This window comes from Plasmodium gallinaceum (genome assembly GCF_900005855.1).
Source record: "Plasmodium gallinaceum strain 8A genome assembly, contig: PGAL8A_v1_87, whole genome shotgun sequence".
In the NCBI taxonomy this organism is placed as follows: domain Eukaryota; phylum Apicomplexa; class Aconoidasida; order Haemosporida; family Plasmodiidae; genus Plasmodium; species Plasmodium gallinaceum.
The window spans coordinates 690380-712395 of NW_021628251.1; the positions used below are offsets into that span (position 1 = coordinate 690380).

The 22016-nt window shown below is 18.8% G+C and overlaps 3 protein-coding genes across 3 annotated transcripts; 2 read left to right on the forward strand and 1 right to left on the reverse strand.

Moving 5' to 3' along the window:
• Positions 1-994: 994 nt before the first annotated feature.
• On the forward strand, positions 995-4167 carry ATG4 (cysteine protease ATG4, putative; the record flags this gene model as incomplete). The annotated part of the gene is made up of 3 exons (XM_028671893.1): positions 995-3688; positions 3943-4042; positions 4124-4167. The coding sequence occupies 3 exons, from the start codon at positions 995-997 to the stop codon at positions 4165-4167; spliced, it is 2838 nt and encodes a 945-aa protein (XP_028528500.1).
• A 1761-nt stretch (positions 4168-5928) lies between these two features.
• On the forward strand, positions 5929-17282 carry EPAC (cyclic nucleotide-binding protein, putative; the record flags this gene model as incomplete). The annotated part of the gene is made up of 2 exons (XM_028671894.1): positions 5929-7263; positions 8619-17282. 2 exons carry the CDS (start codon positions 5929-5931, stop codon positions 17280-17282), a joined length of 9999 nt encoding a protein of 3332 aa, XP_028528501.1.
• A 1733-nt stretch (positions 17283-19015) lies between these two features.
• Positions 19016-20440, reverse strand: PGAL8A_00289100 (H/ACA ribonucleoprotein complex subunit 4, putative; the record flags this gene model as incomplete). Its single annotated transcript, XM_028671895.1, has 1 exon — positions 19016-20440. The coding sequence occupies one exon, from the start codon at positions 20438-20440 to the stop codon at positions 19016-19018; it is 1425 nt and encodes a 474-aa protein (XP_028528502.1).
• Between the last annotated feature and the right edge of the window lie 1576 nt (positions 20441-22016).

The window sequence follows — 22016 nt, forward strand, 5'->3', positions numbered from 1 at the left end:
TTTTTTTTTTGTTTTCTTTGAAAGTTCAATCTCTATTCATAATATTTTCTTAATAATTTTTACAAAAAATATATATTTAAAAAAAATTTTGATTTTAATATTATAAAAAATAAATTGATCATTATTGAAGCATTATTTAAACAAAGTTAAATATAAAATATATTAATTCTTTTATAAAGATATAAACCCAAATGATAAAAATTTTTATTTTTTTGAATAGATTAAAAGGCATTTAAATATATAGACAAAATATTATAATCTTGGAAATATAGTACAAAATTATTACTATTTAAAATTTTAAGCTATCCTTATAGAGGAAGTATTTCTTCATTTTAGCATAAAAAAATTATCTTTTATTTTGTATTAAGTTCATTATAAATAATTTTTTTAAAACTATATTTATTATTCTTTCGAATGACCGATTATTTAAAAAAAAAAAAAAAAAATTTTTAAATATTTGAATATAAGAACTTTGTTGTAAATATAAATATGAATATTCATTTAAAATAATATTATTTCTATGTGAATAAGTGCATATTATTTTAGGCTTAAATTACTTATCCTTTTTATATATACCCATAATATTTTAATAAATAATTTTCGTTAAATTTAAGAAAAAAAGTTCTTAAGCTTAAAATATTAACAAAAAAAAAAAAAAAAAATTTTTTTTATAACATAAAATCTTTAATAATGAAAGGTATATATAATAAAATTATGAACAAATATTAATATGAAATTTAATAAAAATGCGTATTGATTAGGTTACGATTTATTTTTTTAAATTTTTATATTAATTTATTAAAACTTATTTAAAATTTAGTAACTTCTCTTTTCAACTTAATAAAATGAATAATTTTTTTAATTCACTCTTTTGTAATTTAAATATATAATTAGAAAAATTTTCTTATTAAGATGTTCATTTGTAATAATATGAAACAATTTTTTGTAACATTATTTTTTAAGGTATAGTTTTATTTATAAGGAAAATTAGAAAATGGACACAAAAAACTCATTTAATAAAGATGAAAATGTAACATATAAAAATTTTCTTGAAGATATTTTGAGAACATTTAAAATTAGTAATGAAACAATAAAAACAGAAGAAAATATATTTAATTATACTAAAGTAAATGACAACTTAAAAAAAAAATATAGTATAAAAAATAATGAAGATGAAAAAATATATTCTCATCCCAATAAATCTAAGTATAAACTAATAAACTATATAAATCATATTAAATATAATTTGTCTATTAAGAAATATTTTAAAATGTTAGTTACTGTATCTTTTTTAAATTATCTACCTTTACATTTACGCAATATATCAAATAATGTTTATATATGTGGAATGCAGTTAAACCTTAAAGATTCAGAATTATTTAAAATTTTTCTAATTTTAAGTAAATCAAAAATATTGTTCACTTACAGATCAAACATCCTTTTAAAAATTAATAATGGTAACAATTGTTTTAATGATAATAATAATAGTCTTAATAATAACAGTAATAATTACAAAGACATTAATAAAAATGATATTAATGACATTTGCGGAATATATAAAAATATTAAAGAATTTGAAAAAGTAAAGGGTAAATGTAGAAAAAAAAAAAAAAAAAAAAAATATTATAAGGAAATTACAATAAATTTTACAGATATACCAGAACATTTTTTAAAAAAAATTTATTTTGATGATAAAGAATGTTTTTATATAAATTTCGAAAGAACATCAAAATATAACACTAATAACTTGTTTGATAAAGATAATTATAGTGATAACAACATGAGTAGCTATTTTTACTATGATAACAATATACATAATAACATTTTAGGAAATGAAGTCAATGAAAACATATCTGTATTTAGCACAAATGATAGCAGTAATAGCATTTTATTTGTAGATAATTTTGAAAGTGATTTTGATGAAAATGAAGAGAATAAAAAAAATATTGAATTTTTATATTGTTATGATGATAAAAAAATAAAAGATGCTAACAGTAACAACACTAGTATTAGTGGTAGCAGTAATAACAATAGTTCCTCTAAATCCAAAAACTATAAAATAAACAATGATCTCATAAATAATGTAAATAAAAATAATAAACAAAATGAAAATAATAGAACATCTCAAGACTACAGCAATTATGAAGTAAATAAAGAAAAGAAAAATAATAAATTAAAAAGTATGCATTTTAATGAGGAAAAAAAATGTTCTGAAAACTTTAAAGTTAAAAAAAAAAAATATACGAAAATTATAAAAAAAAAAAAAAAAAGGTGGACAAAATATTATGATAACTTAAAATATATTCACATAAGTGACAATGGATGGGGGTGTATGTTAAGAGTAGTTCAAATGGTTTTAGCAAATATATTAATAAGCTACAAAATATCAAGGAAATATGTTTTGTTTCATAATTCTAATGATTATTTACTTTATAAGAATTTTCTGAAAAATTTTCATAGCAGTAAAAATGTAAATAAAAATAACAGTATAATTATTCAGAAAGAAAACATACAAACTACTTTCTCTTTTGTTAAAAAATTGAAAGAAAGTAATATGACAGAAAAGAAAAAAATAAATTTTAATAAAAAATTAAAATGTGATAAATTATACGAGAAGGAAATGAAGGAATCAGGTTTTGTGGTAAGAAAAATACGATCAAATATATTTGATAATAATGAAAACAAATCTTTAATAAATAGAAATAATAAAAATTTATCTGAGCAATTAAATTATATATCAAATAAAAGTGTTAATTTTTTAATAGATAAAAAAAAAGCGGAAATATATGAAAATAAAGTGAAAAAAAATATATCTAAAGATATTTATATGTATAAAAAAAATGATAGAATGAAAAATTATGTTTACCATCATTTTAAGTCTTATGAAAACTTTTTAAATAGCACTGATGACAATATTAAAAACATTCATTTAAATAACTCATTAATATATCCTATATTGTTACAATTTAGAGATATAGAAACAGCTAAATATTCCATACAAAATATTATTTATGAAATAATGAAGTACAAAAAAATTGATGAAAGCGAAATGGAGCATTTTGTTCATGAATGGATGGGGCCTACAAGTAGCGCGGTGATTATATCAAATTTAATTAATAAAAAAAAAGTTCGTTTTGTGAAAAAAAGAAAAAAAAAAACTGTAAATCATAAAAAAAATATATTAGAAAATGATTTAGTAAATAAAAATAATTCCTTTAAAAAAAAAAATTCGAATTTTGAAAATTCTAATGAAAAGCTTGCAAAATTAATATTCATGAGAAAAAAAAATAGACAAGCATTTTTTTCTGTAGCATTTGAAACAGGTGTAATATATAACAGTAAAGTTTTAAAATTTTTTCAAATAAAACAGAAAATATCCATAATAATATGGATTTGCCTTAAATTAGGCGTCGATTCTATAAATGTTTCAAAATATAAGAAATCTATATTATCATGTTTTCTTTTAAAACAATTTCAAGGAATTAGCAGCGGTAATATTCATACTAGTGCTCATTATTTTTATTCAGCAAACGAAAACGGCCTTTTTTATCTCGATCCTCATATAAAATGTCAAAATGCTTTTAAAAGTATAAATAAAAATTTTACATCAGAATTTTTTACTCATAAAATAAAATTTTTGCCATGGGAATATTTAAATTCATCAGTTTCTCTCATATTTGTTGTGGATGTAAGAATCAATATATATATATATATATATTTATATATATAACTTAAAAATGAAAACATTAATTATATGCACATTAAATTAAATAATAGATTAAAAAAAATTACAAAATATTTATATTCTTTATACTTAAATATATATATAATTATATATCCATAGATATTATATTCTCTTATTATTCATTGTAAGATTTAAAATTTTTTATTATAATAATATTAGATAATACAACATATATAATTTTTCTTATTTATATTTAGTCGAAAGATGACTATTTTAATCTAGTTGAAAATTTAAAATTAATTGATCCAAGTATATTTGAAATTTATAATGAAGAACCTCAATATACCTTTAAAAACAGTATTTTTAAATAAAATAATTTAAAATTCCCCCAATGAGCATTATCATTTTATAATTATTTTTATGTTTATTTATTTATAGAATTAAGCTTTGACACAGACGATTCAGGGTTAGTAGTTTTGTAATATATTTTTGATATTTAAAAATATTTTTAAATGTTCCTAAATTATATTTTAAGTAGGAATTCATAAGCAATATATACATGAATAATTAATTTATTTTATTTTTTGTATATATTATTTCATCATCTATACAATAAATATATATATTATTTTTTATATATTATTTTACACCATTATTTTAGGTATATAAAGGATCCAAAAGTGTAGTTTCTTTTATAATTTTTGTTAATTTCCTATTATATATTTAAATGAACCAATATACTTTGTTTGATTTTTTTTTTTTTAAAAATAAGGAGGTTTATCCTTTTATTTTAACAGTTGTCAAAAATATAAATTTTATTAAATTTTATGTTTGCTTTTTTACTTTTATTTCGTTATTTTTTTGAAATTTAAGTTTTTAGTTTTATGTAAAAAAAATAAAATAAAATAAAATAAATGAAGTTAATTCTGAATATTAAACACATTTTTTTTATGTTATTTTTTTATAAATGTTTATTAATCTTGATAATAAAAAATGAAAAATGTTAATATTTTGTAGAAACAATATTTTGCTATATTTTATATAAAAAAAAATTGTACATATAATATTTTTGTCAGGAGGTATAAATTTTTTTTTTTTTTTTTTGAATTTTCACTGCTTATTTTTGTCAAACTTTTTTTATGTTTTTATTTGTAATATATGTTTATTTTTTTTACTATTTTTTTTTACAGTTTTTTTTTACTGTTTTTCTTTTTTGTATTTTCTTTTATTTAAATTTATTTTATCATACCTTTATTGGATAAAGATTTTTTTTTTTAATTATTCACTAAACATTTTTTTTTAATATTTTTATTAAATGAAAAATTTAATAACATAATTTTTAACTCCTATGTAAATTTTATTTTGTGGAAACTTCCATAAAAATTTAAGTAACATATACATCTGAAAATGTATAATAAAGTTTTCAATAATTTTATAAAAAAAAATGTTTTTTTAATGAAAATTATTTATAATATATATTTTTAATTAATTTGTATACTTTTTTTAAACTGATTTGCTAATTCTGTGTGTGTGTATATATGTGTGTGTGTGTTACAAATGTAGTTAGATGATTTAGTATTAAAAATTAGGACAATTTTTTATAGACATGCAAAATAATAATAAATAATATAAATATAAAATAGAAGTTTATTATTTGAATTGAATGAAAATTAATAAGTTTGTATATTTATCGTATACATATTATTTGAATTAATTTAATTTACCCCAATTTTTTTTTTTTAATTTAAAAAAACTAAATTAAATATACAATGATCATTCTTAAAATTATTGAAAATATTAGTTTAATTTTGTAAAAAATAAAGTTATTTGAATTATTTAAAGAAATTATATTGATTCTGTACACTTCAAAAAAAAAAAAAATTCATTTTGGTTCTTTTACATAATGTTGTATTCTACATACGTAAAAATAAAATTAAGTTAAAAAAAAATTCTTTTGATATGAAAAATTATTGCAAATTTAATAAAAAATAAAGTAATATTTAAAAAAAAAAAAAAAGAAAAAAGAAAAAAAAAAAGTACAAATAAATGTATATTATCATACTCTTAAAGGTGTTGTTTATTTGAAAAAAAAATATTTGTGGTGATCTTAGAAAAAACACATTTTAGATAGAACAATTAGAAAATTATAAAAATATATAATATTCACTATATAAATATTTATGAAAATTATAGAAAAATAAAAAAATTAAAAAAATATTGCTAGACAATGATAATTAAAAGATATGGATGATTTAGAATCACAAGCATTAGAAAATATCCATGATTACTTGAAGGAATGCTTGGATAAAAATAATTATAATACAAAAGGAAAAGAAGAAAACAATGTAGATAATATATCATTAATTTACATGTCCTTAAAAAAATATATATTAAGATTAATAAATATTAATAATTTTATTAAACAAGAAAACTTTTTTTTGAAAAAAAAAAATGAAACGTTAATTAAAGAAAATAATGAAAAAAATATATTAAAAGTCACTAATAATAAAAAAGGGATGCATAAAATATATATGGACAAAATAAATGAATTGAATAATGAAAATGAGTTTATTAAATATAAATTTCAAAAAATATTGAGGGAACATATTTCCTTAGCAAGAGACAACGTTCATTTGAATAACTCATTATTAGATAGACATAATTACATTTTAAATGATAATTTCAAAAATAAAAGTATTACATTGAAAAATGATAATTCAGATAAATCACTTAACATGTCCAAATTTTACGAAGGTGAAAACAGTACTGAAGATGATAATTTAAATTATTTGAATATGAATTTATTTTCTTTTGAAAAAAAATTTGAAAGAATTTGTAAATGTGCAAATTTTTTGGAAGATATATTGAATATCCTTAACAGAAGTATCAAATATGATGAATCAGTGATATTTCAAAAAAAAGTAGAGAATTTAAAAATAGAAAAAGAAGAATTGATAATGCAAAATTTATTTTTAAAAGAAAAAGTTTTAGAAATTGAAACTTTTATTTTAAATGATCCTTTTTTAGTAGAAAAATTTAATTTTTTCTATGATTCAAAAAATATAAGTTTTGATGAATCAATAAAAAACAACTTTAAATTATTTAAAAACAACAATAAACATATGCTATATCTTGGCTTATGCTCAATGGAAAAAAAAAATATCTATTTAAAAGAAAAGTTATCAAATGAAAAAAAGGAAAATCAAATATATAGGGAATATATTCACAGTGTAAATGATAAACTAAAAAAAGATTTAACAGAATTATATAAATTAGATGGTAATAAAAATATTAGTTATAATAATTCTACGGAAATTTGTAATACTAATAATTACCAAAATATTAATGAAAACACATTCTATTTTAATTTTTATGATACTAAAACTAAAAATAATGGTTTTGCAAGTAACAAAACAAAAAATATATGGAATCTTAATAATGAATTATCTAAAATGAATGACTCAAGATTTTCTGGTATGTTTAAAATGACAGGAAACAAAATTGATTATAACCAGAAAAGATTAACATATGCATGGAAAAGAATTAAAGAGTTAGAAGAGGAACTTAATGATCTAAAAGTATGCTTCAATAAATAAAAAAAAAAAATAAAATAAAATAAAAATAAAACAGATTTTACATCATGATTGTTAATATAATTATTTGTTTTTCTATTTCTTTATATAAATACATATATTTCATATTTGTTCTTTTTAAATAATTTATTATATAAATATTACATATAATTGCATATTATGTAAAACTTTACACATTTCTGAATATCGAAAATTTTAATATGCAATATATATTTATATATCCTCTCTTGACTTTATTCATATAAATTATACAATATGTTATTTCATTTCTCATTTTTTATGTTTAACCTATGTAATATATTTTGAATTTAATGTTTTAAATTTAGTGTTTTAATATAATATTTAATTCACTTATATATATATATATTTAAAAACAATGAAATATATTACTACGAAAATTTAAATTATTTTGTTTTATTTTTTTTTTTTTTTCCATTTAATATTTTTATGTACGAATAGTATTAGTAATTAATTTCATATTTAATAGCTATAGTTTTTGTTTAAAGTTATCCTTAATTTTTATGGTATAATTAAATTATAACTGTTTCATTAAAGTCTACTTCATTAATTGACGTATTTTTATTTTTTTTTTATTTAAAATTTTAATTGTATTTTTTATTAATGTGTATATATAATTTATTGACCTATGTAATTATAAAGCATTAATTAATAAAATATAAATTTGTATTTTATTTAGTTGTTAATGAATTAAACTAAAATTTTGTATTTTTAATTTACAATATAATAAAATAAATATTTTTCTTCTTAGAGATTTTTAAAATATTAAACTTATTAACCCTTCTGATTTTTTTTTTTTTTTTTTTTCTCTTTATGTTGTAAATTATTAGATTTGTTCATTTTATTTTTAATTTTGAATCAACCAAGCAATTTTATAAACAAATAACTTAGGAATGTTAAAAATAATGTAATTATTTAAAAAATCATAAGTATTGTGTATTTTATTTTATTTTTGTTAAGAATATGTATATATATAATTATGTTGTTATAATTAATAAAAAGAAAATAAGAAAATTAGTATTATGATAAAGTATTATGCATAAAATACTATTTTGTGATAAATAAAAACACAAGTTATCAAATTACTTTTTTTTTATCCTAATCTATAAGTCTATAAATATATGTTTTTTTTTTTTTTTTTTTTTTTATTTTATAAGATAATTTTCATATTTCTATAATTGTTTTTTGAGAATAATGTGTTCTTTATAGAAAAAAATATTCATATGCTATAGAACAAAAAAAAAAAATTTTATTGTAATAAATTAGAAATCATAATACTTTTATTTATAATATATAATTCATTTTCTTTTTTTTTTAATTAGGAAAGAAAAAAGGAAAGCAATTTAAAACAACATAAAGAGGATAGCTTGTTGGAAGAATTAGATGATTACATGAAAAATGAAGCGTATTACTACAGAATAAAAGAGTTAATAATTAAAAGAAAAAAACAATTGGATGCAATTTTAAAAACAGAAGCTAATGAAAAAAATAACAAAATAAATAAATTTAGTGCTGTAAATTATCATTTAGAGAGAAATTATATGAACAATAGAAGATTATTAAATGAATATCTGAAAAATAGAGAAAATATTTTATCTTTAGACAGCCATTGTTCAAATGAAAAAAATAATTACAATTATTATATTAATAATAGAATTATTTATCAATATATGGAATATAAACGCATGTATGACTTTTATATGCAAAATAAGAAAATATTAAAAAAAAATGTAAATAATAAAGACCTTAATAATATAGTGAACAAATATGCGTCATATTACGAAAATATTGATAAGCGGCATAATAATCTTAGTATGCTTCCTAATGGAATAAATAATGAATCTATGAAATTACTTCAAAAAATAATTGAATCGAGAAAATTTTTAAAAGAATGTAGTAACAATCTATATAATAAAGAAGAAAATGAAAATGGAAAAAATCTATATGTAAATAAAAAAGAATCTCAATTTCATGATTATATTTTAGATAATAATAACCAAAGTCATAAGAATAATTCTAAAGATGAAAACGAAAAAAATAATCATAAAGACAGTAAAATGAAAAATAGAAATGAAAGTAGAAGTTATGAAAATTTAAATGATATATCATTGAATGAAAATAAAATATACGAAAGTATTTCTGAAAAGGATCATATTGGAAAAATGAAGAAATACAATAAGGAATATAACTTGTCTAACAAAAATGAAAACAGTAATATTAATTTAAAAGATAATTATAATGTGCATGAGAATTCAGAAAATTTTGATTCCAATGTAAAATATCCAAGAAGACACGATTCTTCTCTTGAGGTTTTAAAAAAAAATATAAGAAATCTCGTGAAAAATAAAAAGGTGAAGAAAGAGAAAAGTAAATATGAAAAAAAACGAATAGACTTAAAATTAAGTAAATCATTATCAATATATAAAACAAATAAAAATTACAATAATACAAATTCTTTAGAAAACTGCAATAATATCTCCAATTTCATTGAAAAGGGAAGCCAAAGTAGCACAAAATATAATATACAAAATAATGAATTTGAGATAGAACCAATGGAAAAGAAAATAATAGCAACGAAAAAGAAAGAAGAAATTAAAAAAAGTGAAGATAGTGTAGATAATAATAATATAAACATTCAATGTAAAAAAGGTTTAGATAATATGCATGAAACTAAAAAAGAAAATATTACAAATAATGATAAATTAGATATTGTAGACAAGATTAAAGGAAAAAAAGAAATAAAAAATGAAAGTGAATTAAATACTACAGAAGAAATTAAAAAAAAAGTAAATATTACACATAAAGATAATTCATATATTATAGATAATATCAAAAATAAAGAAAATATTAAAAGTGAAAACAAATTAGACCTTAAAAATGTAACTAAAAAAGATATAAATGTTAAAAATAAAAATAAATTAGATATTAAAAGTGAAATTAAAAAGAATAAAAACGATAAAAATAAAAACGAATTACCTTCTAAAGATGAAATTAAAAATAATAAAACTGTTAAAAAAAAAAATAAATTGGATGCTGAAGATGAAATTAAAAATAATAAAAACGATAAAAATAAAAACAAATTACCTTCTAAAGATGAAATTAAAAATGATAAAAACGATAAAAATAAAAACAAATTACCTTCTAAAGATGAAATTAAAAATAATAAAAATAGTTCAAATATAAATGTAATTGAAAAAAATGATAAAGTTAAATATGATAATGATGATAAAAAAAACAAAGAAAATATTGTAAAAGAAAATGAAAACTCAAGTTTCACAAATAATAATTCTTTTGATATAAAAAATAATAATAAAGAAAAACATTTAGGTAAAAAAGAAAATTTTGACTTAATTGACAATACTGAATCAGAATATGAATCTTCTGTGCAAGACTTTTTTGATATTAAAAAATATTCTAATGTAAAAATTGGATTATTTAGAGAAATACTTTATAGTCATGATAAAAATATATACACCTTTTTTATGAATTTGATTGCTTTTAGTAAAATTGATTTAATCAAAACATACAAAAACAGATTAATTAATGTACAGATTAACTCTAGTGATATGTTGCAGTACGTTTTAAATAATTATACAAGGTATAATATGAATACAGAAGAGAAGGAAAAAAAAATAAATCCTAAGGATTTAAGCGAAAATGAATATAAACTTGTTATTGATTATATATGTAATAACGACAATGCATTTTCATTAAAAATACTATATCATAAAATTAATTTTATATCTAATGAAGACTATAATGAATTTAAAAATAGGTTATTAGAATGTGGTATTATTAATTTAATTAACTTACTTCATGATGAAGATATAAATAATTACGATAAAATATTCAATGTTTCTTTTGTTAATTTTTGTGATATTCTTGGAATATCTAAAGAATCTTGCACATTTCATTTTAATTGCATTGATAATAGCAATAAAAAAAAAGGATATATTTACTTAAAGAGTTTACTTAATTACTTAAAAGTAGAAGAAGATATTAAGGAGGAATATCATAAATATAATTTTATTTCCATTTATAAAAAGAATCTAATATATATAAATATTAATGAAAATTTTGATAATTTATATAAATTTTTTAAAGCTATAATTAAAAAAAATAAGAACTTCATTAGTTTGAATGAATTAGTATATTTTTTTTATGAAGATGAAAAACTAAAAAGATATAATTTTCCTCAAGATGATATAGTAAGTTTATATTATTCTATAATTTTTTATGTATATTATACCAACAAAAATAAAATTTTACAAAGTGTAAATAATTTTAAAGATTATGATAAGAACATTGCAAATAATTCTGATAAGGATGATATGAAAGAAAAGAATAAAAATAAAATAATAGATCCTTATGCAAAAGTCAAAAATAAAAATTATAAAGGGGACATTACTTCGGATTCTAGCTATAATTATGTGAATTATAATTTATTATTATGTAAGGAGCATTTTAGTTTAGATGATTTTAATTTTGTCATTGAATTAAAAGATTTATATTTTTATTTTGAAGGATATGAATGCCCATTTTCTAAAATTAAAAGAAGAATTATAGAAATATATGGTTCTTTGAAGAAGGCAGTACTCATAAATAAAGAAATTGTTAATTATAATAATGAAAAAAATAATTCTGATAGTGATGATACACAAAGTAAATGTGATTTGGACTCTGATCATTTTTATACAACAGATAAATATAGATATATGCATTCGGAAAAAATTACCTTTTATGAAAGAAAAACGTCTTATAAGGAAGAAGATATAGAAATAAATAAAATAAATAAAATAAATAAAAGTGTTTTTATGTGTTTAATGTATAATATAGGAATTCATATAGATCACTGTCAAAGTCTATGGGATAATTTTGTTCCATTTTTAGAAGGCGATATGTTGGATTATAAAATTTTTAATGGTTTTCTAAATGGAAAAATTAACATAAAGGGTAATGAAACAGAAGACATTATAAGAAATATAAAAATTAATTCTATGGAAAGCGAAGAAATACATACAGAAAGTAATGGAAGACTTACGAATAGGTTAAAGGGAACAATATGTTCTCAGCATTTTAAAAATTTCAGAGAAAAGAATTTTATAAATAATTTAACTGTTGATGAAATAGAGGTAGTTGCCCAAGTTTTGAATGGTGTTCATCCATTTAATTATTTAGATAAAAATGAAAAAAAAGAATTCATAAAAAAATTGAATAAAAAGTGCTATCAAAAAGATTATGATTTAGAATTATTACATGAAAAGATAGGTCAAAATAAGGAACAGTCAGAAACAGGAAACAACAAATTACCAGATGAAACTTATCTCAATAATAAAATAACAATTCTAATAAATGGAATATTAAGACACAAAAAAGATGCAAATACCTTTATAAATAGCGTTAATATAATAAGTGAAGATAATATTTATAATTACATAGCACATACTAATATTGCTATAATAGAAATTGATAATACTTTTTATACTAGCGAATTCAACAATTTAGTAAAACAAAAAATTTTAGTATCTCAAGAATTTATGAAAATTGTTGATGATATACCAATTTTAAAAAATTTTCCTTACGAAAAAAAGTATAGTTTATCTATGAATATCAAAAGATATGAATTTGAAAAAAAGAGAGTAATAATAAGACAACATGATGATCCTGTAAGTTTTTATATAGTAAAGGAAGGCACATTAAATATTTATTTTAATAATACAGATAAACCTATTAACACGATATCACAAAATACTTTTTTTGGAGAAATAGCTTTAATATTCAATACTTTAAGAACATGTAATGTAATTGTAGAATCAGATACTGCCATTTGTTATTGTATTTCTAAAGAGTACTTTTTATCTATATTGAATAAAGATATAGTAAATGAATTCATAGAATATTTTCGTTCTAATTATAAAGATGATGTTGAAAAAATGATTAGAAATTCTGCATATAATTATGAAAGAAACTCAAATAATAAATTAAATAATAAAAATGAGAAAGAATCAAAAAATGAATTCACAGAGCACCCTAAAAAAAATGAAAAAAATATTAGTAGAAGGAATAATGATAGCCTTAGTACAAGAACTTTAAGCCAAATAAAAGAAATAAATTCAAGTGATACTAATACCATATATTCAAAAAATGGTTGTTTATCTAAAAGTTTTAACAATTTAATTGATGAAAATAATAAAAGTTGTGTTAATTCTTTAAAAAGTAGAAATCAATATTCCATCAACAGTGCAAATAGTAAGATTTTGTCAAACAGCTTATCAGCTGATAATGTTTCTTTAGATTTAGATTATATTAATAAAAAATATTTACAATCATTTTACAGTGATTTAGATAAAATTCTTTTAAATATTTTTAACACTGAGCAAAAATATTTTACTGAAGAAATGGAAAAGAATTTAATGAAGGTAAAAGTACTGAAAAAAATATTGAATAAAATGGAGGATAAAGAAGAATTTTTAAGAAACTTGAAATATGAAAAGCATCCCAAAGGAAAGCACATAATGTTAGAAGGAGAATATTTTGAAAAATTTTATTTTGTTAAAAAAGGAGAAATATCCATACAGGAATTTAATCAATATAAAAATATATATGAAGAAATATCTATTTTTAAAGAAAATGAATATTTTGGTCATAAATTTATTTTAAATAAGAATAAATCCTCTTTTATTGCAATAACAACAACATATACTGAATTATATACACTTGAAGCTTCGCTCTTTAAAAAATTTCTAACTCCTTATAGTGATATTCTAAACAAAAAAAAAGATGTTTTTAAAATAGATGCATTATCTGAAACCATAAATAAGGAAGTACAAACAAAAGAAAAAGATACGAATTATATTTTAAACGTATTAAAATTTTTAAAAAAAGTAAAAATTCTTAATAAATTGGATGACGATGCGTTATACAATGCTGCTAAAAACTTTACTTTTAAATTTTTTAAAAAAGGACAAGTAATTATTAAATATAATGATGCACCTGATTTCTTTTATGTTATTAGAAAAGGGATTGTTTCTGTAAAATTAGAAGACAAAGAAGAAAATGCAGAAAATAATAATTTATACGATGAAAAAAAAGAACAGAAAAAGTTAAATGAACTGAACAAAATAAAATCTGCATATTTATATAAATACGATTATTTTGGAGAGTTATCAATTTTAAACGAGCAGTTGAGGACAGCTAAATGTGAAGCACATACAAATTGCTTTTTATTAGCAATAGATAAAGAATCATTTATTAATAATTTTAATATTATATTTAACGATTTATTACAAGAAGCGGAACAAAGGTATACCAGAAATTATTCTTTACCTCCATGGTTAAAAGCTATGTATGGTTATGACTCTAATAAGTGTAGTACTTCATTATCTATAAAAATACCAGATTCAGGTAGTTCTTTCAGTAGTATTTCAAATGTTAGTAGTGATGAATTTAGTTTTGAAAAAGAAATAAATGAACAATTGAAAAATGAAAAAGAAAAAACTAAAAATAAAAATTCCGATATTTTAGCTACGAGTAAAACAAGTGAATTTAGTAACTCAAAAAGTATTTTTAGCGAAAGTAGCTTAAGCAGCATAGATAATGATAAAGAAATGAACAAAATAAAAGAAGAAAAAGAAAAAAAAATAAATGAAATTAAGTTAAAGGAATTAAAAATATTAGAAAAAATAAAATTGAAAGAAGAAAAAAAAATTAAAGAAACATATATGAAAAAAAAAGGAGTAAGCGAAACAATTTATAATAGAGAAAACAATCAAGATATATCTGAAAATAGCAGTAGTAATCAAATTAATCATAATATTACAACTCAGTCATACTCCGATAAAGAAAAATATATAGACAAAGATAATTTTGATAAAAAAAAGTTAAATAGTGAGGAAAGTAGCCTGAAAAAAGATCCTGAAGACGTAGAAGAAAAAAATAAAAATATAATATATAAAGATACTAAGAAGAAAAAGGAAATAGAAAACAAGGATATTGAAAAATACGCAGATGTACTTCCGAAAAAATCTTTAAGTATTTTAAAAAAAAAGGTTAGTTCTTGTAATTCATCTGAATTAGATATAGGAAAATTGATTGAAAAATTAATTGATTTTATAAATTCAGAATACAATTCTATTTTTCATTTTTATGAAAGTATAGATAAATTTAATATTGGATACATAAAATACAACGACTTTTTGGATTACATTATCACTTTAAATATAGAGGATAGATTTGAATCTAGAGAAAATTTAGAGAAATTATTCAAATATTTGTGTGGAGATAAGCATATTTTGACCTTGATAGATTTTTATAAAAATATTTATAAAAATGAAGAGGTAGATAAGTATGAATTAAATTTAAGATTAACAGAAATTTATGGTAGCAGCACTTTAGCATTTAAAAATGTTGCTCTCTTAAATGTTGAAGATTGTTCATGTAACTATTCAAATTTTGAAACAGTTTGTGAAAAAGTTGGTTTGAGTATTGCTAATATAAAAAACATATGGGATGAAATAAACATAATGAATGAGGAGTTAATTCCTCTTGAAATTGTTCTTAGCATATTAAATGGTGAATTATTGATTGAAGAATCATATAAAGCCTATAATGATAAAAAATCACTTCTGAATCAATTTGTTAATTTTTTTCAAGGAAATGAAGATCTTACCAGAATGAATACAAATTTAATGGAAACTAACTTTGAGATAACATATGAAGAACCAATTATAATTAACAAAGGGCACCATAAATTATATTCAAATGAATGTTCACATATAGTCAAATTACTAGAGAATAATATATATTTTAAATATTTGACATTAGAACAAAGAAAATTTTTTACAACACTAATGAATAGACATACTATGAAATGTAATGACATTGTAATAAAGCAGAATGATGAAGAGGCACCTATAATATGTTTATATGAAGGAAAAGCTAATATAATTAGTTTTAATATTTTTGGTATAGAATCAGTGATAAGAGAAATTGAAAATAATGAATTATATGGTTGTGATGAAGTTGTTAGTGAATCACCATCAGGATATGAAGTAAAAGTAAGTTCTGATATTGCTGTTGTGTGGATATTAGATAGATTATCTTACAAAGAAAATTTAAAATTGATGTTAGAAGAAAGGAAAAAAAATTGCTTTCATATTATGCCAGTACTTAGAAATGTACCAATATTAAGGTATCTCCCTGAAGAAGAACTGGAAAATATCTCTTATGCAATGAAAGTAGAATTTTATCAACCTAATCACACTATAATAAAAGCAAATACATATGATGATAAATATTTTATAATATGTAAAGGTTTGGCTACAGTAGAAAAGCATTCAAACAGTAACAAGGATAAACTTATATTATCTACCTTAAAAAAGGCAGATTATTTTGGAGAATTAGCGCTAATAAAAAATAGTAAAAGGTCAGCTAATGTTGTTTTAGATACAGAAACTATATTATTATCAATTAACGATTCAGAGTTCAATAGATTATTCAATCCTTATTATGAAAAATTTCTAAATAGAGCTAAAGCAAATTATAAAAGAATGGAAATAAGAAATTTAAATGTGTCATCAGATATTGTTGATGCTAATAGTAACACATACATTAGCTCTATAAGTTCATATAAATCAAGAAATAAAATTGTCACTATTCAAGATTACGATGATATAGAAAAGTCTATAAATAGCTCTTCAGAAAATGTTAAAGATAATATATGCTTTTCATTTGATCAAAATGATAATAATGAAAAAAAAGAAAATGATATAAGCGTAATTGAAAACAAAAAAAAAGAAGAGGATGAAGGAGAAAAAAATGTTGATAAAAAAAAAAAAAAGAATAAAGGGAAAGAAAGAGACAAAGATAAAGATAAAAATAAAAAGGATAAAAAGAAAGAAAAGAATAAAGAAAAAGATAAAAATAATGTAAATAAAGAAAAGGAAAAAAGTAAAGAAAATAATAAAAACAAAGAGAATAAAAAATAGGGGAGTAAAAAAAAAAAAAAAAAAAGAAATAAAATAAAGATAAAAAAGAAAGAGATAAGAAATGAATTAATATGTAGAATATATGAATTAAATTTTATTATATATATATATATATATACATGTTTATAGAGAGAGGAAGAAATAAAAATAGGGAAATTTATAATATCACAAGAATAGGTAAAAGAATAATTATCAAGTTAAAAAATTAATGAAAATTTAATCATAAATATGTAGAAATTTAAAATCATATAACTGATATATTTATACATAGTATAGAAATAAATATGGAAATGTTATGTAAATAGTTATGTACAATAAGAAAATGTTTTACAATCCTTAAATTATGAAAGAAAATGCAAAAGTTTGATATATGGTTTTTTTCTTTTTTTTTTTTTTTTTTCTGTAGTATTTCTTCTGAATAAATTTTCTTTAAATAATATATTTCATTTCCTTATTCTATTAATTCAAAATATTATATATTTTCAATTAATACTCAATTTTTTTTTTTGTATATTTTAAAACAATTTTTTTTATGGATAGTTTTTTGATCAATTCTTTCAATAATTTCTACGTTAATTTTTTTCCTTATATCTAAATTAAAGATTTTGTAATTTTTTTTGAATATATTTGAAATTTTTAAAAATATTTTTTAGTAAATTCATTTTATTTTTATATAATTTTAAATAGTATATTATACAGAAAGAATACATCTGTATTTAGTTGCTTTACATTATTATCTTTTTATCTGTAATATTTGTTTATAGAGAGGAATATATATATTAAAATATATATTTTTATTTTTTAAAAATGTATAATATATCTTTTATATATTTCTTTAATTCTTTTTATATTAAATTTTAATTTTTTTTCATTTATTGATACAATTATAGAATAAAGCAATACATATTGTAAAATTTTTTTTTTTTCTATATTTTAAATCTTGAATTTTAATGTCATTTTTTTTATAAATATACACTTTTTTAACACTTTATTTTTTCACATTATATTATTTTTATTTCTTAAGTATGTATACTTAATTGAAAATTTAAATTATCTTAATCATATACCTTACATTAATTTTATTATCAATTTTAAAAAATGTAATAATTTATGTAGATTAAAAAAGGTAAAATGACAATAAAGTTTTACTTACATTTTTTAATTATACTGATTTTGTTTATTCTTTTTTAAAATAAATTACAAAGTATTTTATAATTTGCAAAAATAATTTTTGTTTATGTTAAAATAAAAATTTTATCCTACCGTTAAAATAAAGTATAAAAGTAACATAAAAACATTGATTAAAGTATAAATTTCTAATTACTAGGTTGTGTTCTAAAAATTATAAGATAAAGAAATATATTATTTCTATTTTATAAATATTTTATTAATATTTCAAATATTTTTATATAGGTTTCTTGAAAAAAAAAAAAAAAAAATAAATTTTAAGATTCAAAAATTTTTATTTTTTTTTTATTTTTGTTGCCTTAATATAGATGTAAAACATAATGATATGAAATTGAAAAAGGAAAAAAAAAAAAAAAAAAAAAATGTAATATATATTAAATAAGTATTATTCTTTTTTAATTATATATTTTAAAATTTATTGTAAATTTAATTTTTTTTTTTTTACACAAAAATTTATAAGGATTGATAAATATTTTGGATAATGAGAAATTCCTTTTGCATATGGATATTTTATATGTATAGAGGTATAGTTACATTATATTTATTTATTTTTTTCTCCTTTTTTTTTTTAAGACAGAAGAATCTGGTTGTTCTGTATCATTGTTTTTTGGTTTATTTGATTCTAAAAGTTCGGTAATCTTTTGTTCATCATTATTATTTAAACTAGAATTGTGATTACTTCGATTTCTTTGATTATTCGGATCATTTTCAGTATTTTCATTATTCCTTTTTTCTTCACTAATATTATTATTTTCAGTATTTAAAGTATAATTTGAAGTATCACCAATCAATTTAGGAGCATATCCTTCACTTTTAATCCAACTTAATGGAGTTTTTTCATTAGGTTTTCCATATTTATCTAAAAGTCCTGCTAATATTAATTTTTTTTTTTCCATAGATCTATTTCCAAATCCCCATTTAACATCATATGTATCTCTATCCATTATTACTCTCTTAGTTAATGCAACAATACCATGATCAACTGTTGCAATAACAGTAGATGTCATTTGAGCAATAGCTAATGCTACTGCTTCTCCTTTTGTAGTCATTAAGACAATCTCTGAGTTTATATCTATATTGCTATCAAATCTTAAAACACCAGGAATAGTTAATTTAGCACCATAACAAATTGCATTAACAGCACTATCTTTTATAACTATACGTGGAAAGTTTACTAATAGTTTTTCTAATGGGGCAATTATTTTTCTTAAATATGTTTCATCACCAGTTGTATCATATATATATTGTGCGTCCAAAATATCATGTAAGGTGCACATATTATCGTATTCTGTCATATTACCTGACTTAACTCTTCTCAATTCTTGCATATGAGCTCCTACTCCTAGTAGTAAACCTACATGCTCACATAATGTCCTTATATATGTTCCTGCTTGGCATTTTACCCAAAATACACATAAATTATTTATATCATCATAGTCTAACAATTTAGTTTCATATATAGTTCTAACTCTTAATTGTCTTTTAACTGCACATATTAATGGTGGCCTTTGAAATATGGCACCTTGAAAATTATTCAATACTAATTTTACATCTTCTATACTTTTTGGCTTTGAATGAAATTTACATACACAAACATATTCTTTTCCTGATTCTTGTTGAGATTTTACTAATCTAGTTGCTCTATTTAGACATACTAATAAAACTCCTGTAACTTTAGGATCTAAAGTACCACTATGCCCTGTTTTTTCACATCTTAAAATTTTTCTTATCCATGATACTACCTCATGAGAAGATGGATTACTTGGTTTATCTAAATTAATTATACCATACTTCAAATATTCTTCTAAACTTCTTGAATAAGGAGAATTTCCCATTGGTAATGGGGTAAAGTGAGAAGTACGTATATTCAATTTATCGTAATTTTTTAGTAATAATGGCCAATTAGAAGTGTCTATGACAGCTTCTTTTCTTTCTGGTTCTATTTTATAATCAGCTTTTATTTCTTCCATTTTGTTCTATCTTTAATACCTTCTACAAAATTTATACATACATACCAAGTAAACTCTTATATAAATATGTACATAAGTAGGTATAATATATATGAATATATATATTTTTTTTTTCACTATATTATTATTTTATAAGTTTTTAGTATCATTTATAATTTACAAATATTTTATTTTCATTAAAAATTTATATATATAAGTTACATTTATTTTAATTTCCATTAAAAAATTGTACATATATATATATATATAAATTTTTTTTTTTTTTTTTTCAAATAGATTATTTTTTATTAATAAAATTCATCTATTTATATAATTTATATCTCTTTATCATAATTACATAATGTTATTATTTTTATTATTTTTACACTGGTTATCATACGGATTTATTTTAAATTTATTTTCTCATACATTTGTTATTGTTTATTAATAGCTATTTTTTTATATTATTAATGAATTCTTTATTTATTAATATTTTTATTTTTTATTCCTTTCTTTGTTATTTAAATATATAAAAGCTTCAAAAAAATATGGAATAGTTATTTTATTAAAAATTAAAAAAAAAATAAAAAATAGATATTTAATTTTTTTTTTAAATTGTTATTAAAAAAAAAAAATTTTATTTACATCTTTTTTTTTATTCTATAAATATTTTAAGTATTCTCAAACATTAGTGCTTTTTATATATATCATTAATGAAATTTAAATATTTATATTTAAAATATGGTCACTTTCCTTTTTTTTTTTTTTTTAATAAAAAAATTTAATTTAAATTTAGTAAATAAAACTTTTACTATTTCTTTTACATCCTTTTCAGATATTAGAAATAAAAAAGCTTAAATACGTTTAATAAAAAGAACATAATAAAATATAAGTTTGCATAAATAGAATAAGATTAACAAAAAACCTAGATGAAAACAAAAACTTTGTATTAAGTTCCTTTTTATTTTGCTCATTTAATATATTTATATATACATATATATAATATTACAAATATACTTTGGTTTTTAATTTATAATATTTTTAAAACAATTATTGATAGTTTCAACATCAAAATTTTATTAAAAAAACAAAAAAAAAAAAAAAAAAAATAAAATAAAAATAATAAAAATCAATAAAGGGAATAATAAAAAAATAACATAAATTAAAAAAAATTAACATAAATTATAAAATAATGGAGAAATATATTTTTTGATTTGTTAATTTATAAACACATCATAGATAAAATTTTTCTGTCAGACCAAAAATACAAATATAAAAAATTTATAAATTTATTTTAACAACAAAGATCACTAATTTTTTTAAAAAATGTGTTAAATAAGATTTTTATAAACAATAAATTAGAGCAAATCATTTTTCTACATGTATTATTTTTTTTTATGTTAAAAAGATATTTCAAAGATGATTTAAATGAAAAAAAAAGAATTTTTTCTCTATTCTTCTCATTAAAAGTAAATTTAAGAAATAATTTTTTTTTTTTTTACATAAAAAAGTGTATCATCCTTTTTAATAAATAAAGATGTATTTATAAAATGATATGACAAAAGTTTGTAAGGATCAATTTTAAATGAAAGTTTTG